This window comes from Coloeus monedula (genome assembly GCF_965178545.1).
Source record: "Coloeus monedula genome assembly, chromosome: 39".
Taxonomy (NCBI): domain Eukaryota; kingdom Metazoa; phylum Chordata; class Aves; order Passeriformes; family Corvidae; genus Coloeus; species Coloeus monedula.
Window position 1 is genome coordinate 688,705 of NC_138819.1, and position 27,314 is coordinate 716,018.

The following is a 27,314-nucleotide window of genomic DNA, read 5'->3' on the forward strand; positions in this document are numbered from 1 at the left end:
GGCACCCTAAGCGCCCCCCAAACCCCCGAGACCCCCACGTGCTGCCCAAAAGGGTCCCCAACCTCAACCCCCTCCCCGTTAAAGGGGGTCCCAACCCCCTCCCCAAATAAACACACTCAGCTTTTGGGGCCACGTCTTTATTGGGGGGTAGGGGGGGTGGGCTGGGGGAGAACGGGGGGAGGGGAGGCGATGCCGCAGCAGGGCCGGGGGGGTTTGGGGAGGCCCCTGGGCGCCGGGGGTTTGGTGGTCACTTGTAGAGGATGTCGTAGTGGCCGGGGCGGTAGAGGAGGCAGACGCGGGGCTGGGAGCCCTCGGGGAAGACGTGCGGGTTGGTGGCACCGCCCTCGCCCCGGTCCATGTACTCCACCAGGATGGAGACGTGCAGCGCCCGCGCCAGCGCGATGATGTGGATGTGGTCACTCTCCTTGCACATGGGCTCCACCTCCTGCGGGCACGCGGAGGGGACACGGGGGTCAGCGGGGTGGGAAGGGTCAGCGGGGGTGAGGGGTCAGAGGGGCACGGGTGTGAGGGGTCAGCAGGGTGTGAGGGGTCAGCGGGCTGTGAGGGGTCAGAGGGCTGTGAGGGGGATGGGGGTGTGAGGGGTCAGCGGGGTGTGAGGGGTCACTGGGGTGTGAGGGGTCAGTGGGCTGTGAGGGGTCAGCATGGTGTGAGGGGTCACTGGGGTGTGAGGGGCACAGGGGTGTGAGGGGTCAGCGGGGTGTGAGGGGTCAGTGGGCTGTGAGGGGTCAGCACAGTGTGAGGGGTCAGCAGGATGTGAGGGGTCAGCGGGGTGTGAGGGGTCAGTGGGCTGTGAGGGGGTCAGTGGGGTGTGAGGGGTCAGTGGGCTGTGAGGGGTCAGTGGGGTGTGAGGGGTCACTGGGGTGTGAGGGGTCAGTGGGGTGTGAGGGGCACAGGGGTGTGAGGGGTCAGCGGGGTGTGAGGGGTCAGCACAGTGTGAGGGGTCAGTGGGCTGTGAGGGGTCAGCACAGTGTGAGGGGTCAGCAGGGTGTGAGGGGTCAGCGGGGTGTGAGGGACACAGGGCTGTGCCAGGGGCGTGCGAGGCTCTGTGACCCCTTCCAGGGCACGTGGGGAGCTGCCCGAGGGGCTGTGGGGCAGCTGAGGGGCAGCACGAGCCCCCCCGATGCCCTTGGAGCTGATTGAGGGGCTGGGGGGCCACCAGGGTCCCACAGGGCACCGTGCCAGCCCCACCGTGCCCCCACACAGTGACAGAAGTGCCACAGGTGCCCTGCTCCTGGTGGCAGAGCCCTCAGGTGCCCCGTGTGCCACTCAGGAGGTGACACGAGGGCCACAGGTGCCGCAGAGGTGGCCCAGGTGCCCCTCAGAGGGTGCCACGAGCACCAGGGGCCAGCGCAGGTGGCCCAGGTGCCCCTTAGAGGGTGCCACGAGAGCCGGGGCCCAGCGCAGGTGGCCCAGGTGCCCCTCAGAGGGTGCCACGAGAGCCGGGGCCCAGTGCAGGTGGCCCAGGTGCCCCTCAGAGGGTGCCACGAGAGCCGGGGGCCAGCGCAGGTGGCCCAGGTGCCCCTCAGAGGGTGCCACGAGCACCAGGGGCCAGCGCAGGTGGCCGTACCTGCTGGCAGAACTCCTTGATGCTGCGGCCGCCCTCGAGGAACTGCTCGAAGAAGCGCCGGTGGCGCTGGAGGCAGCCCGAGGTGAGCAGCCGCAGGTAAACCACCAGGTAGTCCGAGGTGGCCGGCTCGTTAAAGGCCGCCAGCAGCTCGGGCAGCGGCACCCGGCGCTCCACGCGCTCGATCAGCTCCATCAGCTGCGGGGACAGGGATGGGGACAGCGGGGTCACACACACACACACCCGTGTCACCCCTGTGTCACACACACACACCCGTGTCACACACACACACACCCGTGTCACCCCTGTGTCACACACACACCCCGTGTCACACACACACACCCGTGTCACAGCCCGTGTCACACCTGTCACACACACACCCCTGTGTCACACACACAGCCCTGTGTCACACACAGCCCCTGTGTCACCCCTGTGTCACACACACACCTGTGGCACCCGTGTCACACACACACACTCATGTCACCCCTGTGTTACACACACACACTCCTGTGTCACCCGTGTCACACACAGCCCCTGTGTCACCCCTGTGTCACACACAGCCCTGTCACACACACCCCCTGTGTCACCTGTCACACACAGCCCTGTCACGCACACACCCTGTGTCACCCCCCTGTGTCACACCCCGTCACACACACACCCGTGTCACACCCCCGTCACCCCCAGTGTCACCCCTGTCACACACCCCTGTGTCACCCCTGTCACACACCCGTGTCCCCCATGTCACCCTGTGTCACCCATCACACACCCCCATGTCACCCCCATGTCACCCCTGTCACACACCCGTGTCCCCCATGTCACCCCTGTCACACACCCCTGTGTCACCCCTGTCACCCCCATGTCACCCCTGTCACACACCCCTGTGTCACCCCTGTCACCCCCAGTGTCACCCCTGTCACACACCCCTGTGTCACCCCTGTCACCCCCATGTCACCCCTGTCACACACCCATGTCCCCCATGTCACACCCCGTCACACACACACCCGTGTCACACCCCCGTCACCCCCAGTGTCACCCCTGTCACACACCCGTGTCCCCCATGTCACCCTGTGTCACCCGTCACACACCCCCATGTCACCCCCATGTCACCCCTGTCACACACCCCCATGTCCCCCCTGTCACCCCCCGTGTCACAGCTGCACACAGGGACCCCTCCTCCCCGCTCCGTGCCAGCCCCGTGCCCCCTGTGCCCCCTCCGTGCCCCCTCTGTGCCCCCCAGATGCCCCCCCAGCCCCGTCCCCGTGCCCACCGTGTTGTGGAAGTCCTCGATGGTGAACTCGGTGAAGCCCTGAGCCACCAGCTCCTCCTTGCTCCGCGCCGACACCTCCTTGAACCTGGGGGGACACCACGGCTCTGGGGGGGCTCTGGGGGCACCCAAAGGGGTCTGGGGGGCTCCAGGGGCACCCAAAGGGGTCTGGGGGTGCCCTGGAGGGGACACCGTGGGTCTGGGGGGGCTCTGGGGGTATCCAGAGGGGTCTGGGGGGCTCCAGGGGCACCCAAAGGGGTCTGGGGGTGCCCTGGGGGGGACACCACGGGTCTTGGGGGGCTCTGGGGGTACCCAAAGGGGTCTGGGGTGCCCTGGGGAGGGACTGGGGGAACTGCTGAAGGTGCCAAGAGGGACCCAGAAGACATCGCTGGGGACACCCCAACATCCCGGGGGGGCCCAGGTGGAGTTGGGGGGGGCTCAGGGGGCGCTTGGGGGGCTGGGGGTGAACTCAGGGGGGAGGGGGGGGGGATATCAAAGTTCCAGGGGGCTCAGGAGGGTTTGGGGCTCCTTTGGGGAAGGTCCTGGGGGAGCCGTGGGAGCGCTGAGGGGGCATCGGGGGGCTCCATGAGGGGGTTGGGGGGGCTTGGGGGGGCTCCATGGGGGGGTTTAGGGGGATTTTTTGGGGGATTCCATGGGGGGGGTTTTGGGGGGGTTCCATGGGGGGTTTTGGGAGGGTTTTTGGGGGGTCTTTGGGGGGTTCCATGGGGGGGTTTCATGGGGGGTTTTGGGGGATTTTTGGGGGATTCCATGGGGGGTTTTTCGGGGGTTCCATGGGGGGTTTTGGGGGATTTTTGGGGGATTCCATGGGGGGGTCTTTGGGGGGGTTCCATGGGGGGTTTTGGGGGATTTTTGGGGGATTCCATGGGGGGGGGGTTTGGGGGGTTCCATGGGGGGTCTTTGGGGGGATTTTTGGGGGGGTTCCATGGGGGGGTTTTGGGGGGATTTTTGGGGGGGTTCCATGGGGGGTTTTGGGGGATTTTTGGGGGGGTTCCATGGGGGGTTTTGGGGGGTTTTTGGGGGGCTCCATGGGGGGGTTTTGGGGGATTTTTGGGGGGGTTCCATGGGGGGTTTTGGGGGGGTTTTTGGGGTCCCCACCGCTGCAGCTCCTGCCCATCCTCCAGCAGAGCCTCCAGGTGGGCGAAGCCGAAGGCGCGGTAGAAACAATTCCCGTCCGGCCGCGTCTTCCGGATGTAGGAATATTTCTGGAGCAGGTCCTGGGGGGGGGGCACGGGGGGGGGGAGGGGCGTGGGGATGCTGTGGGGGCACGGGGGGGGCACGGGGACGCCCCCAGGGACACCCGGGCTGCGCCCAGCCCCGTCCCAGTGTCCCACAGCGGCTCCCAGTTCCACACCGGTGCTGCTCCCAGTATCTCCCAGTGCCTCCCAGCATCTCCCAGTATCTCTCAGTGCTGTCCCCAGTCCCCTACTGGTGTCCCAGAGCCTCCCAGTGTTGTCCCCAGCTCCAGAGCAGCTCCCAGTCCCACACCGGTGCTGTTCCCAGTCCCCTAATGGTGTCCCAGTGCCTCCCAGTATCTCCCAGTATCTCTCAGTGCTGTGCCAGTCCTCTACTGGTGTCCCAGTATCTCCCAGTGCTGTCCCCAGCCCTGTACTGGTGTCCCAGTGTCTCCCAGTGCTGTCCCCAGTCCCTTACTGGTGTCCCAAAGCCTCCCAGTATCTCCCAGTGCCTCCCAGTGCTGTCCCCAGCCCCATACTGGTGTCCCAGAGCCTCCCAGTGCCATCCCCCAGTGCTGTCCCCAGTTCCCTACTGGTGTCCCAGTGCCTCCCAGTGCTGTCCCCACCCCCATACTGGTGTCCCAGTGTCTCCCAGTGCTGTCCCCACCCCCGTACTGGTGTCCCAGTATCTCCCAGTGCCTCCCAGTGTTGTCCCCACCCCCATACTGGTGTCCCAGTGCCTCCAGTGCTGTCCCCCAGTGCTGTCCCCAGTTCCCTACTGGCGTCCCAGTATCTCCCAGTATCTCCCAGCATCTCTCAGTGCTGTCCCCAGCCCTGTACTGGTGTCCTGGTATCTCCCACTGCCTCCCAGTGCTGTCCCCCAGTGTTGTCCCCAGTTCCCTACTGGTGTCCCAGTGCCTCCCAGTGTCTCCCAGTGCTGTCCCCACCCCCGTACTGGTGTCCCAGTATCTCCCAGTGCCTCCCAGTGCTGTCCCCCAGTGTTGTCCCCAGTTCCCTACTGGTGTCCCAGTGCCTCCCAGTGTCTCCCAGTGCTGTCCCCACCCCCGTACTGGTGTCCCAGTATCTCCCAGTGCCTCCAGTGCTGTCCCCAGCCCCGTACTGGTGTTCCAGTGCCTCCAGTGCTGTCCCCCAGTGCCGTCCCCAGCCCCATACTGGTGTCCCAGTGCCTCCCAGTGCCGCACCTTGATCTTCTCCTGGTACACGTGGTCATCCTCGGCGTACTCCTTGTAGAGCTCGGACAGCTCCAGGCGCTCCGAGACCAGCGGGTTCTGCACCGCGATCTGCGGCACAACCGGGGCTCAGCGGCGAGGGGGGGACGGGGACCCCCGGGGGGGACGGGGGAGGGGGCGGATTTGGGGGGGGGGGGGGGGGAGGGGAGGTTCAGGGGAGGTTTTGGGGCGGGGGTCGGGGGTTCCCCACCTCCTGCTGGATCCGGTCCTGCTGAGCCATGATGGCCTCGTCGTAGGCCAGGCAGTTCACGCCTGGGGGGGACACCGGGGGTCAGGGGGGGGCCCCGAGAGACCCCGCCGGGTGGGTCTGGGGGCTCGGGGGTCCCCCCGAGAGGGTCCTGCGGGGGTGCGGGGAGGGATCGGGGCGGTTTTGAGGGAGCAGGGCGGGGAGGGGAGGAGGGGGTGTTGGTGGGTTTGGGGAAGCGGGGGTGGCTCGTGGGGGGGGTCGGGGTGATCGAGGCCCTCCCGGGAGGAGCGAAGGCGCCGCGCGGGGGAGCGCCCGGGGGGGATTTCACGGCGAGGGTCCCGGCCGCGGGATGGGGATGCGCGAGGGGGCTGCACCGGTACCGTCGGCATCGCTGCCGCCGAGCGGCTCCGGCTGCGGCTGCTGAGGCTCCTCCGCCGCCATCGCCGCCCTGCCTGCCCCGCGCCGCTTCCGGGTCAGCGCCCGCCGCTTCCGGGGCACCGCCCGCGCCGCTTCCGGGGCAGCGCCGCTTCCGGGAACGGGGCCCGCCCACGGGGCGTGGCCGGAGGCGCTGACCACGCCCCCCGATGGCGGCGGGGCCCCGCCTCCCCCCGGGAACGGGCGCGGCCCCGGTGCGAGGAGGCCCCGGGAGGGTTCCCGGGAGGGTCCCTGGCGGGGTCGGGGCCTCTGCCGCCGCCACGGCCACGGCCCGGGTTCCGCTCGCCGCAGCGGCCCCGGGGTTTTGTGACGTTTAGAGCGAAAATGAAGGAAAACGGTGATTTGCCGTTAATTGCAGCAGGCGAAGTAATGGGAAAGGCGTGATCGGAGCTCTGAGAATCGCCGGGGAACGGGGATCCCCCTCCGCTTAAACGGAAACTACGGAAAGAAGGAGTTTGCCTGTATTTAAACTCCTTTTCCCCTAAACCCCCGTTTCTCCTGGGATGGACTGGAGGCACTGGGGAGGAACTGGGATGGGACTGAGGGGACTGGGGGAGGGGCTGGGAAGGTTAATTTGGAAAGAGAAGGATCGCACCCCCTCAGGCGCAAGGGTTGGTCCCTCAGAGCCGCTCCGTGCCCGGGGCCCTGCGGGGGCTCCTCCGTCTCCCACCGCCATCCCCGGAGAGACCCCCGGGACCCTCCGCGGGGCCCCTCCTCCAGGGGATCGCAGGGCAGGTGTGCACAGGTAACACCCCGCAGAGCGGCCCCGAGCAGGACCCGCCCCCTGGTGCTCCTCGCTGCTCACACCGGGGGCAGCCAGCGTTCCCAAAATCCCGAATTTTCCCCATTCTCCCCGGGCTCCTCAGCCCCGCTTAAAAGTTCCCGCGCTGCCGGGGCGAGGGGCGGGGTTATGCAAATTAGACGGGAACTCCACAGCGAAAGGCATCACGGGAGCGCTGTTACCGGCGGGTTTCGGGGTCCGGCGCGGCCGGACCGTGCGGGGCCGGGCCGGGGGTGCGGGATGCGCTGGGGAAGGAGCCCGCGAGCGGCCCCGGGAGGCGGCGAGGGCGGCGCGGGGGCAGCGTGAGGTGCGTGCGGGGCGGGCGGGGCCGGGAGGTTGGGTGGGGCGGGTGCGGGTATCGCTTCTCGGCCTTTTGGCTAAGATCAAGTGTAGTATCTGTTCTTATCAGTTTAATATCTGATACGTCCTCGATGAGAGGACTTCATATTAAACGGATTTTTGGGCTCGGGAGTTGGACCCGGAGCTTGCTCCCTCCGCTCCGCGCATCGTGCCGGTATTGCAGTGCCTCCGGGAACGGTGCACCCCTGGCGGGGACATCCAATGGTCAAAGACAGAGCTGAGACAGGCACTCATTGATCGTGCTTCTATCGCGATATCAGCCCCGCTGCTGTGACTCGCTGTCACCACCCCGGTGCTCGCTCTCCCCGCTCCGCGCATCGTTCCGCTGTTGCGGTGCCTCCGGGAGCGCTGCACCCCTCACGGGGGACATCCCATGGTCAAAGACAGGTTCCCAAATCGCAAGAAATGAGTAATGATCGTGGCTTTATCGCGATATCAGCCCCGCTGCTGTGACTCGCTCTCCCCGCCCCAGTGCTCGCTCTCTCGGCTCCGCGCATCGTCCCGCTATTGCGGCGCCTCCAGGAACGGTGCACCCCTCGCGGGGATCTCAGCTGGCCAAAGAGAGATCCCAAATCGGGACTTATCGTGCTTCTATCGCGATATCAGCCCCGCTGCTGTGACTCGCTGTCACCATCCCGGTGCTCGCTGTCCCCGCTCCGTTCATCGTCCCGCTGTTGCGACGCCTCCGGGAGCGCTGCCCCCCGCCCCGGGCCCTGCCGTCGCTCCAAGCCCATCTCGGCCGTCGCTCTCCCGCTCGCTCTCTCCCCGCTGCCGCCGCACCGAAGCCGCTGCTGCTCCCCGCGCTGCGGCCGCTGCCGTGTCCGCGGCTGCCGCTGCAGCGCTGCCGCCGCTCGGGGCTCTCCCGCCCGCCCCCATCCCCTCGCAAGGCCGCGAAAGGCGGCGCCGACTTCTCCTCGCTCCCGCTGCGGCCGCGGGGCCGGCAATGCCGTCCCTTCCCGGCCGAGCTCTGGGCAGTGCGCTAAAAACGTTGCGTGCTGGTGATGCTGAGAGGGAGCTGAGAGCTCGGGGAGAGCGGGGATGTCTCGGTGCGTCTGTGCGGGCCCTGAGGAGCGGCGGGGCCGCGGCTTTGCTCGGGGAAAGGCGGCCCGGTCATCCCCGGGCGCGTCTCGCTCGGAGCCCCGCGGCCGCCCCGGAGAAAATGAAGGGCGGGTTCGTGGGGCGGGACTATGCAAATTAGACGGGAACTCCACAGCGAAAGGCATCACGGGAGCGCCGTTACCGGCGGGTTTCGGGGTCCGGCGCGGCCGGACCGTGCGGGGCCGGGCCGGGGGTGCGGGATGCGCTGGGGAAGGAGCCCGCGAGCGGCCCCGGGAGGCGGCGAGGGCGGCGCGGGGGCAGCGTGAGGTGCGTGCGGGGCGGGCGGGGCCGGGAGGTTGGGTGGGGCGGGGGCGGGTATCGCTTCTCGGCCTTTTGGCTAAGATCAAGTGTAGTATCTGTTCTTATCAGTTTAATATCTGATACGTCCTCGATGAGAGGACTTCATATTAAACGGATTTTTGGGCTCGGGAGTTGGACCCGGAGCTTGCTCCCTCCGCTCCGCGCATCGTGCCGGTATTGCAGTGCCTCCGGGAACGGTGCACCCCTGGCGGGGACATCCAATGGTCAAAGACAGAGCTGAGACAGGCACTCATTGATCGTGCTTCTATCGCCATATCAGCCCAGCTGCTGCTGGCTCTCGCTGTCACCACCCCGGTGCTCGCTCTCCCCGCTCCGCGCATCGTCCCGCTGTTGCGGTGCCTCCGGGAGCGCTGCACCCCTCACGGGGGACATCCCATGGTCAAAGACAGAGCTGGAACAAGGATTGGTTAATTGTGGTTCTGTATCGCGATATCAACTCGCTGCTGCTGGCTCTCGCTGTTCTCGCCCCGGTGCTCGCTTTGCCTGCTCCGCGCATCGTGCCGGTATTGCAGTGCCTCCGGGAACGCTGCACCCCTCACGGGGGACATCCCCTGGTCAAAGACAGAGCTGAGACAGGCACTCATTGATCGTGCTTCTATCGCGATATCAGCCCAGCTGCTGCGGGCTCTCGCTGTTCCCACCGCGGTGCTCGCTCTCCCCGCCCCGCGCATCGTCCCGCTGTTGCGACGCCTCCGGGAGCGCTGCACCCCTCACGGGGATCTCAACTGGTCAAAGACAGGTTCCCAAATCGCAAGAAATGAGTATTGATCGTGGCTTTATCGCGATATCAGCCCCGCTGCTGTGACTCGCTCTCCCCGCCCCAGTGCTCGCTCTCTCGGCTCCGCGCATCGTCCCGCTATTGCGGCGCCTCCAGGAACGGTGCACCCCTCGCGGGGATCTCAGCTGGCCAAAGAGAGATCCCAAATCGGGACTTATCGTGCTTCTATCGCGATATCAGCCCCGCTGGTGTGACTCGCTGTCACCATCCCGGTGCTCGCTGTCCCCGCTCCGTTCATCGTCCCGCTGTTGCGGCGCCTCCGGGAGCGCTGCCCCCCGCCCCGGGCCCTGCCGTCGCTGCAAGCCCATCTCGGCCGTCGCTCTCCCGCTCGCTCTCTCCCCGCTGCCGCCGCACCGAAGCCGCTGCTGCTCCCCGCGCTGCGGCCGCTGCCGTGTCCGCGGCTGCCGCTGCAGCGCTGCCGCCGCTCGGGGCTCTCCCGCCCGCCCCCATCCCCTCGCAAGGCCGCGAAAGGCGGCGCCGACTTCTCCTCGCTCCCGCTGCGGCCGCGGGGCCGGCAATGCCGTCCCTTCCCGGCCGAGCTCTGGGCAGTGCGCTAAAAACGTTGGGTGCTGCTGATGCTGAGAGGGAGCTGAGAGCTCGGGGAGAGCGGGGATGTCTCGGTGTGTCTGTGCGGGCCCTGAGGAGCGGCGGGGCCGCGGCTTTGCTCGGGGAAAGGCGGCCCGGTCATCCCCGGGCGCGTCTCGCTCGGAGCCCCGCGGCCGCCCCGGAGAAAATGAAGGGCGGGTTCGTGGGGCGGGACTATGCAAATTAGACGGGAACTCCACAGCGAAAGGCATCACGGGAGCGCCGTTACCGGCGGGTTTCGGGGGCCGGCGCGGCCGAACCGTGCGGGGCCGGGCCGGGGGTGCGGGATGCGCTGGGGAAGGAGCCCGCGAGCGGCCCCGGGAGGCGGCGAGGGCGGCGCGGGGGCAGCGTGAGGTGCGTGCGGGGCGGGCGGGGCCGGGAGGTTTGGTGGGGCGGGGGCGGGTATCGCTTCTCGGCCTTTTGGCTAAGATCAAGTGTAGTATCTGTTCTTATCAGTTTAATATCTGATACGTCCTCGATGAGAGGACTTCATATTAAACGGATTTTTGGGCTCGGGAGTTGGACCCGGAGCTTGCTCCCTCCGCTCCGCGCATCGTGCCGGTATTGCAGTGCCTCCGGGAACGGTGCACCCCTGGCGGGGACATCCAATGGTCAAAGACAGAGCTGAGACAGGCATTGATTGATCGTGCTTCTATCGCCATATCAGCCCCGCTGCTGCTGGCTCTCGCTGTTCCCACCCCGGTGCTCGCTCTCCCCGCTCCGCGCATCGTCCCGCTGTTGCGGTGCCTCCGGGAGCGCTGCACCCCTCACGGGGACATCCCATGGTCAAAAACAGAGCTGGAACAAGGATTGGTTAATTGTGGTTCTGTATCGCGATATCAACCTCGCTGCTGCTGGCTCTCGCTGTTCTCGCCCCGGTGCTCGCTTTGCCTGCTCCGCGCATCGTCCCGCTATTGCGGCGCCTCCGGGAACGGTGCACCCCTCACGGGGACATTCCCTGGTCAAAGACAGAGCTGAGACAGGCACTCATTGATCGTGCTTCTATCGCGATATCAGCCCCGCTGCTGCTGGCCCCCGCTGTTCCCACCCCGGTGCTCGCTCTCCCCGCTCCGCGCATCGTCCCGCTATTGCGGCGCCTCCAGGAACGGTGCACCCCTCGCGGGGATCTCAGCTGGCCAAAGAGAGATCCCAAATCGGGACTTATCGTGCTTCTATCGCGATATCAGCCCCGCTGCTGTGACTCGCTCTCCCCGCCCCAGTGCTCGCTCTCTCGGCTCCGCGCATCGTCCCGCTATTGCGGCGCCTCCAGGAACGGTGCACCCCTCGCGGGGATCTCAGCTGGCCAAAGAGAGATCCCAAATCGGGACTTATCGTGATTCTATCGCGATATCAGCCCCGCTGCTCTCGGTCGCTGTCAGCCCGGTGCTCGCTGTCCCCGCTCCGTTCATCGTCCCGCTGTTGCGGCGCCTCCGGGAGCGCTGCCCCCCGCCCCGGGCCCTGCCGTCGCTCCAAGCCCATCTCGGCCGTCGCTCTCCCGCTCGCTCTCTCCCCGCTGCCGCCGCACCGAAGCCGCTGCTGCTCCCCGCGCTGCGGCCGCTGCCGTGTCCGCGGCTGCCGCTGCAGCGCTGCCGCCGCTCGGGGCTCTCCCGCCCGCCCCCATCCCCTCGCAAGGCCGCGAAAGGCGGCGCCGACTTCTCCTCGCTCCCGCTGCGGCCGCGGGGCCGGCAATTCCGTCCCTTCCCGGCCGAGCTCTGGGCAGTGCGCTAAAAACGTTGGGTGCTGCTGATGCTGAGAGGGAGCTGAGAGCTCGGGGAGAGCGGGGATGTCTCGGTGTGTCTGTGCGGGCCCTGAGGAGCGGCGGGGCCGCGGCTTTGACCAGCTGATGTCCCCAATGGGGGTGCAGCGAGGGCCCGCAGTGGGGTTGATATCGCGATAGAAGCACGGTAAATCAATCCCTGTTTCAGATCTGTCTTTGACCATGGGATATCTCCGCGAGGGGTTCAGCGCTCCCGGAGGCGCTACAATAGCGGGACGATGCGCGGAGCGGGGAGAGCGAGAACCGGGGTGGTGACAGCGAGTCACAGCAGCGGGGCTGATATCGCGATAAAAGCACGATCAATCAATGCCTGTCTCCCATCTGTCTTTGACCAGGGGATGTCCCCGCGAAGGGTGCAGCGCTCCCGGAGGCACTGCAATAGCGGGACGATGCGCGGAGCGGGGAGAGCGAGCACCGGGGTGGGAACAGCGAGAGCCAGCAGCAGCTGGGCTGATATGGCGATAGCGATCAATCAATGCCTGTCTGAGCTCTGTCTTTGACCAGGAGATGTCCCCGCCAGGGGTGCACCGTTCCCGGAGGCACTGCAATACCGGCACGATGCGCGAAGCGGAGGGAGCAAGCTCCGGGTCCAACTCCCGAGCCCAAAAATCCGTTTAATATGAAGTCCTCTCATCGAGGACGTATCAGATATTAAACTGATAAGAACAGATACTACACTTGATCTTAGCCAAAAGGCCGAGAAGCGATACCCGCACCCGCCCCACCCAACCTCCCGGCCCCGCCCGCCCCGCACGCACCTCACGCTGCCCCCGCGCCGCCCTCGCCGCCTCCCGGGGCCGCTCGCGGGCTCCTTCCCCAGCGCATCCCGCACCCCCGGCCCGGCCCCGCACGGTCCGGCCGCGCCGGACCCCGAAACCCGCCGGTAACGGCGCTCCCGTGATGCCTTTCGCTGTGGAGTTCCCGTCTAATTTGCATAGTCCCGCCCCACGAACCCGCCCTTCATTTTCTCCGGGGCGGCCGCGGGGCTCCGAGCGAGACGCGCCCGGGGATGACCGGGCCGCCTTTCCCCGAGCAAAGCCGCGGCCCCGCCGCTCCTCAGGGCCCGCACAGACACACCGAGACATCCCCGCTCTCCCCGAGCTCTCAGCTCCCTCTCAGCATCACCAGCACGCAACGTTTTTAGCGCACTGCCCAGAGCTCGGCCGGGAAGGGACGGCATTGCCGGCCCCGCGGCCGCAGCGGGAGCGAGGAGAAGTCGGCGCCGCCTTTCGCGGCCTTGCGAGGGGATGGGGGCGGGCGGGAGAGCCCCGAGCGGCGGCAGCGCTGCAGCGGCAGCCGCGGACACGGCAGCGGCCGCAGCGCGGGGAGCAGCAGCGGCTTCGGTGCGGCGGCAGCGGGGAGAGAGCGAGCGGGAGAGCGACGGCCGAGATGGGCTTGCAGCGACGGCAGGGCCCGGGGCGGGGGGCAGCGCTCCCGGAGGCGCCGCAACAGCGGGACGATGAACGGAGCGGGGACAGCGAGCACCGGGATGGTGACAGCGAGTCACACCAGCGGGGCTGATATCGCGATAGAAGCACGATAAGTCCCGATTTGGGATCTCTCTTTGGCCAGCTGAGATCCCCGCGAGGGGTGCACCGTTCCTGGAGGCGCCGCAACAGCGGGACGATGCGCGGGGCGGGGAGAGCGAGCACCGGGGTGGGAACAGCGGGGGCCAGCAGCAGCGGGGCTGATATCGCGATAGAAGCACGATCAATGAGTGCCTGTCTCAGCTCTGTCTTTGACCATGGGATGTCCCCCGTGAGGGGTGCACCGTTCCCGGAGGCACTGCAATACCGGCACGATGCGCGGAGCAGGCAAAGCGAGCACCGGGGCAAGAACAGCGAGAGCCAGCAGCAGCGAGTTGATATCGCGATACAGAACCACAATTAACCAATCCTTGTTCCAGCTCTGTTTTTGACCATGGGATGTCCCCCGTGAGGGGTGCAGCGCTCCCGGAGGCACCGCAATAGCGGGACGATGCGCGGAGCGGGGAGAGCGAGCACCGGGGTGGGAGCAGCGAGAGCCAGCAGCAGCGGGGCTGATATGGCGATAGAAGCACGATCAATGAGTGCCTGTCTCAGCTCTGTCTTTGACCATTGGATGTCCCCGCCAGGGGTGCACCGTTCCCGGAGGCACTGCAATACCGGCACGATGCGCGGAGCGGAGGGAGCAAGCTCCGGGTCCAACTCCCGAGCCCAAAAATCCGTTTAATATGAAGTCCTCTCATCGAGGACGTATCAGATATTAAACTGATAAGAACAGATACTACACTTGATCTTAGCCAAAAGGCCGAGAAGCGATACCCGCACCCGCCCCACCCAACCTCCCGGCCCCGCCCGCCCCGCACGCACCTCACGCTGCCCCCGCGCCGCCCCCCGGCCCTTCCCGAGCCCCCCGGGGCTCTTCTCTCCGCTCCGTTCCGCGCTCTCCTCCCGCGCTCCGCGCGCACCGAGCCCGAAACCCCGAAAATCCCCCGCAAATTGACGCTCCCGTGATGCCTTTCGCGCCGGCTCATTGCTGATTTGCATAACCACGCCCCTCGCCCTTTGCAATAAACCGCGGCGTTGAAACGGCTCCGGAGCTCTGTGGGGGAGGGGCGGGCCCGGGAGTGGGGGATGGGGGGGAGGGGTGTTCCCAGACCCCCGGATTTTCCATCAAGGACCATTTCCCCCACTATGACGTCACCGACCCCGCCCCTCCAGCCCCCGCCCCTTTCTGCAGAGCCAGGGGCGGGGCTGTCCGTGACGTCACGGAGAAACCACGCCCATTCCTCGCGGGGTGTGGCCCGGCCGGGGTGGGCGTGGCCGGATGTGAGCGCGCGCGGGGGCGGGGCGGGGCGGGGCCGCCCGGGGAGGATTTTGGGGGGCTCATCCCGCAGGTGGCTCAGCCCAGAGGGGACCCCCAGGGCCCCCCCCGCCCCCCCCGGGCCCCTCCGGGAGCGGGCCCATCCCCTTCCCCTATAGCCCCATCCCTTATAGCCCCTTCCCCTATAGCGCATCCCCGCAGCCTCCCCCATCCCCTATAGCCCCTTCCCCTATAGCTCATCCCCGCAGCCTCCCCCGTCCCCTATAGCCCCATCCCCTATAGCCCCATCCCCTATATCCCCTTTCCCTATAGCCCCATCCCCTATATCCCCTTTCCCTATAGTGCATCCCTGCACCCTCCCCCATCCCCTATAGGGCCCGGCCCCCTGCCCCTCTAGAGCCGCTTTTCCCGCGATCCCTCCCCTATAGATCCCCTCCCCTATAGATCCCCTCCCCTATAGATCCCCTTCCTTTAGGGCAGCCGGACCCCCTCCCACAGCCCTTCCTCCCCCGCAGGCCCCCTCCCCTGTAAACCCCTTCCTATAGGGGTTTCTCCCCCTATAGCTCAGCCCCACAGCCCCGAGCCCTGCCGGGCCCCCCAGCCCTGCCCTCTATAGGATGAGCCCCTATAGCCCTGCCCCCCCCAGCCCCTAAAGCCACCCCTCAGGGCCCCCCCAGACCCCCGGAGCTGCCTCGGGACCCCCTCAGGGGGCATCTATAGGGTGCATCTATAGGGGACGCGCGGGGATGGAATTCCTGCGGCGCCGCCTCTCGGACGGGAATTTCCTGGCGGGGGGGATGGGCGGGGACCCCCCCGGGGCGGGGCCGGGGGTGGGGGGGACCCCCCCTGGGGGGGGAGGGGCTGGGAGACCCCTCCGGACCCCCCCCACGGCCCCGCTGCTGCTCGTGATTGCCCCCCCCGGCACCGACTGGTACGTATGGGGACCCCCCCCAAACTCCCCCTGATTGGGACCCCCCCCCCAAATTCCATCCCCCAGCCCCCCCCCAATTCCCCCTGATGGGGACCCCCCCCAGTTCCCCATGGTGGGGACCACCCCCCAAATTCCACCCTCCAGGCCCCCCCCAATTCCCCCTGATGGGGACCCCCCCCTCAAATTCCACCCCACAGGACCCCCAAATTCCCCCCTCATGGGGACCCCCCTTGTCTCCCCCCTGCTGGGGACCCCAAATTCTCCCCTCCCCTTACCTGGACCCCCAAATCTCCTTTGAGAACCCCCCCCCGGGACTCCCCTCTCCCCCCGGCTCCTGGGGAGGGGGCAGTTTGGGTGGGGGGGGGTGCTCAGGTCAGTTTTGGGGTGAAGCTTTTGGGGAGGGGGTCACCTTAAGTGGGGGGTCATTGTGGGAGGAGACATTTTGGGGGATGGCAGATTTGTGGGTGGGGGGGTAGGTTCAGATTTGTGGGGACACCCGGGGAGTGGTTTTTTTGGGGGGGAGGGAGCATTTTGGGGTCTCTCCACTTTTGGGGTGCCCCCCCCCCAGGGTGAAACCCTTCAAGGGTAAATCCGTGCACGGGGACGTGGAGCTGCGCGTGGAGCAGGTGAGTTTTGGGGGACCCCCCTTCCCCTTCCCTAATTTTGGAACACCCCCCCCCATCCCCCGGTTTTGGGATCACGCCGGTTTTGGGGTTCAGGCAGCTTTGGGGGGGGGGGGGGGCTCCTGGGAATCCCCTGGATTTTGGGGGCTCCTCCTCAATTTTGGGGTGCTCTGAACCTCCCGTTCCTCCCCCAGTTTGGGGTTTCAAGGTCAGGGAGGATTTGGGGGTCCCCTGAGAGATACTGGGGGGGAGAGGGGAATTTTGGGGTGCCCTGAAGTCGTTCCTTGTCTCGCTTCCAAGATTTTTGGGGTCCCCTGGAGGTTTTGGGGCCTCGGTTCCCCCTCTGAGTTTCAGGTGCCCCCCCCCCCCCCCCCCCCCATTCCTCGATCCAATTTTGAGAGGGAAAAGACAGAATTTGGGGGGGGGGGGGGGCTCATAAATTTTAGGGTCCCCCCATGTGAGATTTTGGGACCCCCCAAATTTTGAATTGAAATCTCTTTTCTCAACCCGATTTGGGGCTCCAGACAGGTTTGGGGCGGGATTGAGGGATCCCAGGGAGGTTTTTGGGGGGCCCAAGGAGGTTTTGGGGTGTCTCCCCCCCTCCCCCCTGGATTTTGGGGTCCCCCAGGCTCAGTTCTCGGAGCTCTCCTTGGCGGCCTCCACCCACGGTGCCCTCAGCGTCACCATCGACACCCCCCGGGGGGGCACCAGGTAGGATTTGGGGTCCCCTTTCCCCCCAGTTTTGGGGCTGAAATTTGAGATTTGGGGTCCCCCCCTCAATTTTGGGGTTAATCTTTGGGGTTCTGGGGCTGCTCCCCTCATTTTCGGAGTGAGATTTGGGATTTGGGGTCCCCCCTTCGTTTTTGGGGCTGAAATTTGGGGTTCTGGGTGTCCCTCCCTCGTTTTTGGGGCTGAAATTTGGGGTTCTGAGTGTAATTTGGGGGTTCAAAGGAAGATGTGGGGGGGGGGTTAAGGAGATCTTTGGGGGACTCCAGGGGAGATTTGGGAGCATGGGGAGGATTTTGGGGCTTCAGGAGGGAAACTCTGGGTTCAGGGTGGGATTTTGGGGCACAATTTGGATTTTGGGCTGCGGCAGAGGATTTTTAACCCCGAGATTTGGGGGGGGCGGGAGGACAAAGCGAAATTTTGGGGGTCAAATTGAATTTCTGGGGTGGATTTTTTGGGGATTTGGGGACCCCCTCCCCCCCGACCTTCCCCCCTCCCCCTCCCCCCAGGCGGGTGCGCCCCGACTTCGTCCTGGTGCGGGAAGCCCCCGAGGGGGGGGCGGGGGACGCCCCCCGGAAGCTCCTGGTGGGGCTGCACCTGGGGGGGGTCCCCAGCACCGACCCCCTCCCCGCCTTGTACGGCTTCGCCCACCCCCCCTGCCTGGTGCGTTCGGCACGGGAGGGACTGGGGAGCACTGGGAGGGGATTGGGAGGGACTAAGAGGGCACTGGGAGGGGACTGGGGGGCACTGGGAGGGACTAGGAGCTACTGGGAGGGCACTGGTGGGACTGGGAGGGGACAAGGTGGGGACTGGGAGGGCACTGGTGGGCCTGGGAGGGGACAGGGGGGGACTGGGGGGCACTGGAAGGTGACTGGTGGGACTGGGAGGGACTGGGAATGGCACTGGGGGGGGATTGGGAGGGACTAAGAGGGCACTGGGAGGGATTGGGGGGCACTGGGAGGAGACAGGGTGGGAACTGGGAGGGACTGGGTGGGGACTGGGAGGGGACAGGGTGGGGACTGGGAGGGACTGGGGGGCACTGGGAGGGGACAGGGGGGCACTGGGAGGGACTGGGAGGGGACTGGGAGGCACCTGGGGTTGGGAGGGGACTTGGAGGAGGCTGAGAGGGACTGGGGGGGCAGTGGGAGGGATAGTGGGGGAGCACTGGGAGCACTGGGCAGAGTGGTTGCCTGGCCCTTGACACTCCCGGTGCTCCCAGTTTGCCCAGTTGGCTCGGCTGCAGCGGGAACTGGGCCCCGAGGCCTTTCCGCTGGTGCCGCAGCGCTTCTGCAACCGGCCCCGGGGACTGGTGAGCACTGGGAGGGACTGGGAGGGGACTGGGATCATCTTGGGGCAAGGGGGGGGTGTCACTGGGAGGTCACTGGTGTGTCCCACTGGTGTCCCTGGTGTGTCCCTGGTGTCACTGGGGTGTCACTGGTGCGTCACTGGTGTCCCTGGGGTGTCCCTGGTGTCACTGGGGTGTCACTGGTGCGTCACTGGTGTCCCTGGGGTGTCCCTGGGGTGTCCCTGGTGTCACTGGGGTGTCACTGGGGTGTCACTGGGGTGTCCCGGGTGTGTCCCTGGTGTCACTGGGGTGTCACTGGGGTGTCCCGGGTGTGTCCCTGGGGTGTCCCTGGAGTGTCCCTGGTGTGTCACTGGTGTCACTGGTGCGTCACTGGTGTTCCTGGGGTGTCACTGGGGTGTCCCTGGTGCGTCCCTGGTGTCACTGGGGTGTCACTGGGGTGTCACTGGGGTGTCCCTGGGGTGTCCCTGGTGTGTCACTGGTGTCACTGGTGCATCACTGGGGTGTCACTGGGGTGTCACTGGGGTGTCCCTGGGGTGTCCCTGGTGTGTCACTGGCGTCACTGGTGTCCCTGGTGTGTCCTGGGTGTGTCCCTGGGGTGTCCCTGGTGTGTCACTGGTGTCACTGGGGTGTCACTGGTGCATCACTGGTGTCACTGGGGTGTCCCTGGTGTGTCCTGGGTGTGTCCCTGGGGTGTCCCTGGTGTGTCACTGGTGTCCCTGGTGTGTCCCCAGCTCTCCGGCCCCACCTTCCCCATGACGGTGACGCTCAGCCCCGCCCCCGCCGGGGTGGGACAGGTGAGACCCCGCCCCTCCCCCAAGCCCCACCCCTTCCCCAACCTGCAGATGGGCGGGGCATTCCATGGGCGTGGCCTGTGCTGACCACACCCATGGGGTGGGGCGGGGATTTTGGGGTGGGCGTGGCCCATAGGAGGAGCCCCATTGGGGCCTGGCCAAGGGGGGCGTGGCTCTGGGTGGGCGTGACCCAAAGGGTGTGGTCAGCGGGGTGTGGCTTTGGGTGGGCGTGGTTCTGTGGGCGTGGCCTTTTGGGGTGTGACTCTCTGGGCGTGGCTCTGGTGGGTGTGACCTTGGGTGTGTCTCTATGGGCGTGGCCTTTTGGGGTGTGGCTCTCGTGGGTGTGACCTTGGGTGTGCCTCTATGGGCGTGGCCCTGGGTGGGCGTGGCCCTGGGTGGGCGTGGCCCTGGGTGGGCGGGGTTTCTCACCCGTCCCCTCCCCCCAGGTGCGCGTGGGGACGCCGCAGGTGCTGGGGGCGGTGGCGGCCGCCATGGGCGGGGCCCGGGCGGGGGCCCTGGTGCGGGGGGGCCCCGCGGGAACCCAGCGGCTGCGGGTGCAGCGCATCGGGGACGAGTACCGGGCCCTGCGGTGAGGCACTGGGAGGGCACTGGGAGGGATTGGGAGGGGACTGGGAAGGACTGGGAGGGCACTGGGAGGAACTGGGAGGCACTGCGAGCCACTGGAGGGTACTGGGAAGGACTGGGAAGGCACTGGGAGCCACTGGAGGGTACTGGGAGGGAGTGTGATGGGACAGGGAGAGACTGGGAGGGACTGGAGGGCAGTGGGTGGTGGTGAGGTGGGCGTGGCCTCAGAGTGAGGGCGTGGCCACGGCCTGGTGGGCGGGGCTTGCAGTCCCGGGGGGTTTGGGGACCCCCTGGACACGGCCCGGTCCCTCTGTCCCCCCCCCCCCAGGTGGTCCCTGGGGGCGGGGGACGCTGCGGGGGAGGGGCCGCAGGTGGAGCCGGTCGCCCTCAGCCCCAGGTGAGCGAGGGGGCGGGGCCAGAGCTGGGGGGTGGGGCTTTGTGGAGTGGGCGGGGGGTCGGGGGGCGTGGCTGTGGAAGGGGTGGGGTGAGGGCGGGGCTGTTCAAAAGGGGCGGGGCCATCGGGAAGAGGCGGGGCTGTGGAAGTGGTGGGGGCAGGGCGGGGCTGTTCAAAAGGGGCGGGGCCACCGGGAATGGGTGTGGCTTTGGAAGGGATGGGGGCGGGGCGGGGCTGTTCAAAAGGGGCGGGGCTATTCAAAAGGGGCGGGGGCACCGGGAAGGGGCGGGGCTTTCAAGGGCGGGGTTCTCACCTGTGCACTGAAGCGCTGGGGTGTGGGCGTGGCTTCAGAGACAGGGTGGAGCTGTGGGGTGGGCGTGGCCCAGCTGGGGGGGTGTGGCCGTGCTGAGCCCCACCCTGTCCACCCCCTCCCCCGCCAGGCACCGGGGCTGGGTGGACGCCTGCGCCGGCCTCTTCGGGGGCGTCGACATCTGCGCGGTTGAGGCGCTGCGGGGCCCCGACGGGCAGGAGCACATCGTGCAGGTACCCCGCACCTGGGGACCCCCCGGGTACCTGGGGCACACCTGGGGCACACCTGGGGCACCTGGGGCGCCTGGAGCAAATTTGGGGCACGAGGAGCACACCTGGGGCACACCTGAGGCACCTGGGGCGCACCTGCACACCTGGGGGACTCCATCCCGGGCACCAGGGGCACACCTGGGGCACACCTGGGGCACACCTGGGGCACACCTGAGGCACCCGAGTCACCCAAGCACCTCACTCCTGGCGCCCACCTGGATACCTGGAGCCCTCCCACACACCTGGCTGATCCCCACGGCCACCTGGGGCACACCTGGGGCACACCCGAGTCACCTGGGACCCCCCATCCTTGGCGTTCTCCTGAGCACCTGGCCCCCCCCATTCCTGGGGTCCATTGCACACCTGGCCCAACCCCCCAACTCATCTGAGCTCCCCACACCTGCCCCCTCCCCCCACAGGTTCTGGGCTCGTGGCTGCCACTGCTGGGCCCGGGGGCGGCCGAGGATCGGGGCCGGATCGTGGAGCTGGTGCTGGCACGGATGAGGGCGGAGTTGCCCCGCCCACGGAGCCCCTCCCCCGCTCGGCCACGCCCACAGGTAACGGCCCCTCCCCCCATGCCCCCCTCCAGGGCCACCCTGAGCCCCTCAAGTGTTGAATTCAGGCCCCCCCTTTTGCGTCCCCACAGATGTCGGCGACGTCGGTGTCCCCCCGGCCGGGGACCCCCCCGCAGCAGCGACCCCAACCCCAGGGTGAGCGAACCCCCAACGTGGCGGCTCCGCCTCCCCCCCATCCCCAATTCAGGGTGCCCCAAAACCCAGGGGAGCCTCCAGAATTCAAGGGGTCGGGGTCAATGTGGGAGCTCCCCAAAATACAGAGAGCCCCCTCCCCTCCACAACAAACCCTAAAAGGGGACTTCCAAAAATTTGTGTTTCCCCAAAAAATTCCTGAGACCCCACCCCTGCCCCCCTCCCCCAAATTCGGGGATGTTCCCAAATCCTGCGGTTCCTCAAAGCGGGGACCTGGGAACACCCAACATCTGGGGAATTCCCCCCTCCCCATCCCCCGCCTGGGACCCCCCAAATCTGCCGCTCCCCCCGGTGCTGGGGCACCCCCAAATTTGGGGGATTCTGCCCAAAACGGGGACCTTTACCTGCCTCAAGCCCCACCTCTCTCAGGTGTTTCTCTTCCCCCACAGGGGCCCCGCCGCCGTCCGGCCCCGCCCAGCCCCGCCCAGCGCCGCAGGGACAGCCCCGCCCCCAAATGGGTGGAGCCTCACCGCGCCCCGCCCAGCCCCGCCCCCAAACCCCGCCCAGCGCTGCTCAGCCCCGCCCCCAAACCCCGCCCACCTCCCCGCAGCCCCAAGCCCCGCCCACCGCCACACAGCCCCGCCCACCGCTGGCTGCTTCTGCGCCTCAGCCACGCCCACCCACCCCGCAGCCCCGCCCACAGACCCCGCCCACCGCGCAGCCACGCCCTCAAGCCACACCCACAGCACAGCCCCGCCCTCAAGCCCCGCCCACTTCCCCTCAGCCCCGCCCACAAGCCCCGCCCACTGCACAGCCCCGTCCTCAAACCCCACCCACAGCACAGCCACGCCCTCAAGCCCAGCCCACGGCACAGCCCCGCCCACAGGCCCCGCCCACTTCCCCTCAGCCTCGCCCGCAAGCCCCGCCCACTTCCCCACAGCCCCGCCCACAAGCCCCACCCACTGCACAGCCCCGCCCACCGGCCCCACCCACTTCCCCCCAGCCCCGCCCGCAAGCCCCGCCCACTTCCCCACAGCCCCGCCCCCAGGCCCCGCCCACCTCCCCTCAGCCCCGCCCTCAAGCCCCGCCCACCTCCCCCCAGCCCCGCCTCCCACGCTCCCCCTCCGTGCCCCAGCCCCGCCCCCAAGCCCCGCCCCCCGCCGCCGTGCCCCGCCCCCCGGGCCCGCAGGCCCCGCCCACCACCCGCCAGCCCCGCCCCCAAGCCCCGCCCCTCGCCCCCAAACCGGCCCTGGCCCCCAAACCGGGTGGAGCCCCTCCCCCCAGGTAAGTCGGGGGGGCTGTGAGGGGGAGGGGGCGCGGCCCGGCCCCCCCGGGCCCCCCTTTGATCCCCCCCTCGCCCCCAATTCCCCAGCCCCGCGCCCGAGCAGGGCCCGCCCGAGAGCCTGCGGGCGCTGCGGCAGAGCTTCGCCAGCCTCTTCACCGACTGAGGGGGGGCCGCCACCCCAAACCCCCCCCGAGGCCCCCCCAGACCCCTCAGACCCATTCGGGGGGGGGGCCCGCACCCGCCACCCCCTCCAGATCCAGCCCAGGGGTCCCCGGTGTGCGGCACCCCCCGATTTACCTGAAGGGGCCCCTGCGACCCCCAAATTTCATTGGGGGGGTTGCTCAGGCACCCAGGACCCCCAAACCCCATCCCGGGACCCCCCAAATTCCACCAGGAGGGCCAAGGACCCCCAAAATCCATCGTGGGGGGGGGGGGACCCGTGCCCCCCAAACCCAGCTGGGGGATGGGAGGTCAGGAACCCAAGACCCTCCCCCGGTGTCCCCCCCTCCATCTGTGCTCGCCAGGTGTCCCCCCCCCCCCCCCCCGCACTGCTGGGGTTGTCGTGATCTATCGTGACAGTGTAAGCCCCGCCCCCGCTTGGCCCCGCCCCCCGCTTGGCCCCGCCCCTTTCGCTCCGCTGTTGGGGGGGGCAATAAAAGTCCCTGAGCTGCTGCCGCTGTGTCACTGCTGGGGACCCCAAAATTTGGGGGGGGGGGGTGGGATGGCGGGTGGCCCTTTGGGGGAGGGGGGAGAAGGAGACCACGCCGGTGGTGACACCTGGGGGGACACACGAGTATGTTGTAGAGACCCTATAGACCCTATAGATCCTATAGAGGCTATAGACCCTATATATTCTATAGATACTGTAGCAACTATAGATCCTATAGATTCTATAGACTCTATAGATCTTGTAGACCCTATAGATTCTATAGGCACTATATATTCCGTAGACACTATAGGTACTATAGACCCTATAGGTTCTATAGACCCTATAGACCTTATAGATCCTATCAACCCTATAGATTCTATATACCCTATATACCCTATAGATCCTGTAGACCCTAGCGATCCTATAGGTCCTATGGATCTTATAGACCCTATGGGCGCTGTAGATTTTGTAGACCTTATGGATCCTATAGACCCTATAGACCCTATAGATGCTATAAACCCTATATACCTTGTAGATCTTATAGACTTTCTATACTGTATAGGGCCTATAGATACTAGAGACCGTATAGACCCTATGGATCCTATAGACCCTATAGATGCTGTAAGCCCCATCTACCTTATAGATCTTACATCTACCTTATAGATCTTATAGACCCTATATACCCTATAGATCCTATAGACTCTGTAGACCCTACAGATCCTACAGGTCTTATAGAACCTATAGACGCTATAGCCTCTATATACCTTATATACCCTATAGACCCTATAGATTCTATAGATCCTGTAGACCCTATGGACCCTATAGGTCCCTCGCAGGGTTGTGGGGGAGGTCGCGTAGGGGGCGCGGGCCCCCCTCACTGAGCCGGGGGCGGGGCCCTTGGGGGGTGTCCGCACCTGGGTTGGTTTCTGGAGTGTTCCTGGGACCCTTTTTTTTTGGGGGGGGGGGGGGGGGGGGCGGTCCTGACACTTGGGTCCAGTTTTGGGCTGAATTCCAGCGTTCCGGATGGAATCCCGTGGGTCTGGTTTGGGAAATGACTCTGGGATCCCCCAGAAAGGGACCGGTTCCACCTAAAAACGAACGAGTTCCACCCAAAAAACGAACGAATCCCACCCGAAACTGGGTCCAGGTATGAGAACGGCCCCCAAAAGGGACCCAGGAGAGCCCTCTCGAGGCCGGGCTGAGCTCCTGGAGAATCCGAGGCCGCTGCGGACCGGGCGGGGGGAGGGGGGATGTCGCGACATGCGACCACGATAAATAACCCCGGGAGGAAGGGGGGAGGGGGAGGGGGAACCGTGGACCTCCCGCCCGCCAGGGGGCGCCCCAACACCGAGGCACCGCCGCGTCGCGCGCCGATGACGCAGCGCCGTCGCACCTCCCCCGTCGCCCCGCCGCGCGGCGATGACGTCAGAGGCAGCATGGCGGCGGCGGCGGAGAAGGTGCAGCGCTACGAGGCGTTCGTCAGCGACGTCCTGCAGCGCGACCTGCGGTGGGTGACGTCATATCGCGACTCAAACCCCACCCCCCACAACGCCCAGGCCTCCACTCCCGCGCTCTGGCCACGCCCACGCGCACTGGCCACGCCCCTTCCACCCCCGCGAGTGAACCCCGCCCCCGAACTCTGCCCGGGCACGCTCGGGCCACGCCCATGTAAGCCCCGCCCCGCGCGCTCTAACCACGCCCACCGAGCCCTGTGACCACGCCCCCGAGCTCAGACCACGCCCCTTTGGGCCCCACCCACGGGTGCCCCGCCCCAACGGCGACCCCTGGCCCGACCCCCGCCCACCATCGCCCCCTGCAGGCGCGTGCAGGAGCAGCGCGACGCCGTCTTCGAGCAGCAGGCGCAGGTGCTGCAGCTCCGCTCCGCCCTCTCCCGCCTCCAGGTGTGCGGGCGGGGCGTGGCCGCCGGGGCGTGGCCAGGGAGGGGCCGGGGTGTGGCCAGGGAGGGGCCTGGAAGGAAATTGGGGGGTTTGGGGGGGCACTGGGGGGCTCGTTGGGGGGGGTCTCTGGGGAGCTTGGGGGGTTATTTGATGGTCCTTGCGTTGGCTCTGGGGGATCTGGGGGGATTTGGGGGTCCTCAGAGGTGTTTGGGGGTCTCTGTGTTACATCGGGGGGTTTGGGGGTGCCAGGGGTGTTTGAGGTCTCTGTGGGGGCAGAGGTTGGGGGTCCCTGGGGGTGTTTGGGGGTCTCTGTGTTACATCGGGGGGTTTGGGGGTGCCAGGGGTGTTTGAGGTCTCTGTGGGGGCAGAGGTTGGGGGTCCCTGGGGGTGTTTGGGGGTCTCTGTGTTACATCGGGGGTTTGGGGGTCCCCAGGACGCCGCCGCCCCCCTGCGCACCCAGGTGGATCTCGGCTGCAACTTCTTTGTCAGCGCTGAAGTGTGAGTTGGGCTGGAACCCCAAAAACTTCCTGACAACCCCCCCAAAGCCACTCCTTGACCACCACAGGGACCCCATAACCCCACCTGAGTGACCCCAAGACCCCCCAGGACCAGTCTGGGATGCTTTGGGACCCCAAACCCCACTTAGGACTCTCCAAAATAACTCAGAACTCCCCCCCAATATTCCCTTTGACATCCCATAGTCCCCCCAGATCCCATAAATCCCCAAGATTCGATGCCCCTGGGCTTCCACAACCCCCAGCACACCCCATCAATCCCCCAGGGACACCCCCTAACCCCCTTTTTTCGTCCCCCCGTGCCCCCAGCCCGGATCCCCGGCGCGTGTTCGTGGCTCTGGGCTTCGGGTTCTTCGCGGAGCTGACGCTGCCCGAGGCCCTTCGGCACCTGGAGCGCCGCAGCTCCCTCCTGCAGCGGTGAGAGCCCCCGGCCACGCCCCCGGCCACGCCCCCGGCCACACCCTGGACATTGACCCCACCCTCACCCTCAGTCATTCCCCCTTGGCCACGCCCCCACACGCACAGACCACACCCATTTACCAAGACCACGCCCATCAAAGCCACATCGCTTCGAGGAGCCATGCCCCCATGCCACGCCCCCATGCCACGCCCCCATGCCACGCCCCTGCCCCAGCGGGTTTGAGGATGGGAGGAGGTGCCACGCCCCTAACCCCTCCCCTTTCAGACCACACCCACTTAAGCCACACCCCTTTTGCCCTCACCTGTGGCCACAGGAGGATCCAGGTGGGCAAACCACGCCCCCTTCCGGCCACGCCCCAACCATAAAAGGAAGCCACGTCCCCGCCCGATGACCAAAAAAGGTGTGGCCACGCCCACCGCAGAGGCCCCGCCCCCCTCCTGAAGCCCCGCCCCTCCCGCAGGCTCAGCGATTCCCTGACGCGGGACGGGGCCAAGATCCGCGCTCACATCCGCCTGGTGCTGGAGGTAACCCCGCCCCCTTCCCTGGCCACGCCCCTTTCACCTGCGGGCTCCACCCCCTCCCGCAACCCCTCCCCCAACGCTCTGCCCCTCCCCCAGGGCCTGCGGGAGCTCCAGGGGCTGCAGGACCCCCCCGCCAACTCCGACCCCTGAAGGCCTCGGACACCTGGGCCGGCCCTTCCCTCCTCACCTGTGTGTAAAGCTGGAGTAAAGCGGAGTTTTTTAACCTCGGCGTGCCGTGTGTGCGAACCTCGAGCGAGGGGCGTGGCGTGGCAGCTGGGGGGGAGCTCGGAGTAACCCTGGAGGAGTCCACGAGTAAACTGCCAGGGCCCTGTGAGCGGTGGGGAGGGTGCTGGGAGTCAGCCCGGAGTAGCCGGAGTAACCCTGGGGAACCTCGGAGTAAGCCTGGAGCAAGCTCGGAGTAACCACGGAGCAGCTGCGGGGTAGTCGCGGAGTAACCTGTGGGTAAACTCAGAGCAGCCTCGGTGTAAACCCCGAGTAACCTCGAGGGACCGCTGGGACACCCCGTTCCTGACACCGGAGCAACCTCGGAGCACCCCTACCCATGGCGGAGTGCGGAGTAACCAAGGAGTAACCTTGGAGTCCGATCTCGCCGCCCCAAAAAAAGGGGCGGAGCCTCTTTCGGGGTGTTCCCACCCCCTCCAGCTGAGGGGGGCAGGGGGTGGGGGGGGTGTCCCCGTGGGTTTTTGGGTTCGGGGGAGGGGCTTAAACGCGGCGGGGGGGGGAGGGGTGGGACAGATGGAGTTGGGGGACCCCAGGCCGGGTGTGACGTCATTGGGACTGGGGCCAGTTCGGAAGGGAATCCCCCCCACCCGTGGGGAGTTCCAGGGGGTTCCCGGATCCGGGGGAGTCCCTAAGAGGGGGGTTCCAAACAGCCCCCACCCCCCTCAGCCCCCTCCCCACCCCGAGAGGGGGCGTGTCCTCATCAGGCCCCGCCCCCGCCGCG

At 67.1% G+C, this 27,314-nt stretch overlaps 3 protein-coding genes across 3 annotated transcripts; 2 read left to right on the forward strand and 1 right to left on the reverse strand.

The window, feature by feature from the left end:
• Window positions 1-131: 131 nt before the first annotated feature.
• Window positions 132-5,974, reverse strand: OTUB1 (OTU deubiquitinase, ubiquitin aldehyde binding 1). The gene is made up of 7 exons (XM_082300270.1): window positions 5,860-5,974; window positions 5,483-5,544; window positions 5,245-5,343; window positions 3,966-4,084; window positions 2,853-2,937; window positions 1,589-1,783; window positions 132-445 (listed from the first exon to the last, which is right to left on the reverse strand). Exons 1-7 carry the CDS (start codon window positions 5,918-5,920, stop codon window positions 248-250), a joined length of 819 nt encoding a protein of 272 aa, XP_082156396.1. The 5' UTR covers window positions 5,921-5,974; the 3' UTR covers window positions 132-247.
• An 8,913-nt stretch (window positions 5,975-14,887) lies between these two features.
• Window positions 14,888-22,755, forward strand: LOC309584295 (uncharacterized protein). The gene is made up of 13 exons (XM_082300251.1): window positions 14,888-15,350; window positions 15,919-15,976; window positions 16,602-16,684; window positions 17,209-17,362; window positions 17,919-18,008; window positions 18,737-18,799; window positions 19,243-19,385; window positions 19,710-19,778; window positions 20,216-20,318; window positions 20,774-20,911; window positions 21,001-21,064; window positions 21,511-22,345; window positions 22,434-22,755. The coding sequence occupies exons 1-13, from the start codon at window positions 15,166-15,168 to the stop codon at window positions 22,507-22,509; spliced, it is 2,061 nt and encodes a 686-aa protein (XP_082156377.1). The 5' UTR covers window positions 14,888-15,165; the 3' UTR covers window positions 22,510-22,755.
• A 1,660-nt stretch (window positions 22,756-24,415) lies between these two features.
• On the forward strand, window positions 24,416-26,573 carry UXT (ubiquitously expressed prefoldin like chaperone). Its single transcript, XM_082300295.1, has 6 exons — window positions 24,416-24,502; window positions 24,815-24,896; window positions 25,327-25,391; window positions 25,718-25,825; window positions 26,290-26,353; window positions 26,447-26,573. Exons 1-6 carry the CDS (start codon window positions 24,432-24,434, stop codon window positions 26,498-26,500), a joined length of 444 nt encoding a protein of 147 aa, XP_082156421.1. The 5' UTR covers window positions 24,416-24,431; the 3' UTR covers window positions 26,501-26,573.
• The last annotated feature ends 741 nt before the right edge of the window (window positions 26,574-27,314 follow it).

Coding starts and splice junctions, on each gene's coding strand:
- OTUB1 (XM_082300270.1), bottom strand. CDS start 5,920: ATGGCGGCGGAGGAGCCTCAGCAGCCGCAGCCGGAGCCGCTCGGCGGC. Junction 4,085..5,244: donor TGTACCAGGAGAAGATCAAG/GTGCGGCACTGG, acceptor CCCCCCCCCCAG/GACCTGCTCCAGAAATATTC. Junction 1,784..2,852: donor TCGAGGACTTCCACAACACG/GTGGGCACGGGG, acceptor CTGTCCCCGCAG/CTGATGGAGCTGATCGAGCG.
- LOC309584295 (XM_082300251.1), top strand. CDS start 15,166: ATGGAATTCCTGCGGCGCCGCCTCTCGGACGGGAATTTCCTGGCGGGG. Junction 16,685..17,208: donor ACCCCCCGGGGGGGCACCAG/GTAGGATTTGGG, acceptor CCCTCCCCCCAG/GCGGGTGCGCCCCGACTTCG. Junction 19,386..19,709: donor GACGAGTACCGGGCCCTGCG/GTGAGGCACTGG, acceptor CCCCCCCCCCAG/GTGGTCCCTGGGGGCGGGGG.
- UXT (XM_082300295.1), top strand. CDS start 24,432: ATGGCGGCGGCGGCGGAGAAGGTGCAGCGCTACGAGGCGTTCGTCAGC. Junction 25,392..25,717: donor TTCTTTGTCAGCGCTGAAGT/GTGAGTTGGGCT, acceptor CCGTGCCCCCAG/CCCGGATCCCCGGCGCGTGT. Junction 26,354..26,446: donor ACATCCGCCTGGTGCTGGAG/GTAACCCCGCCC, acceptor CCCCTCCCCCAG/GGCCTGCGGGAGCTCCAGGG.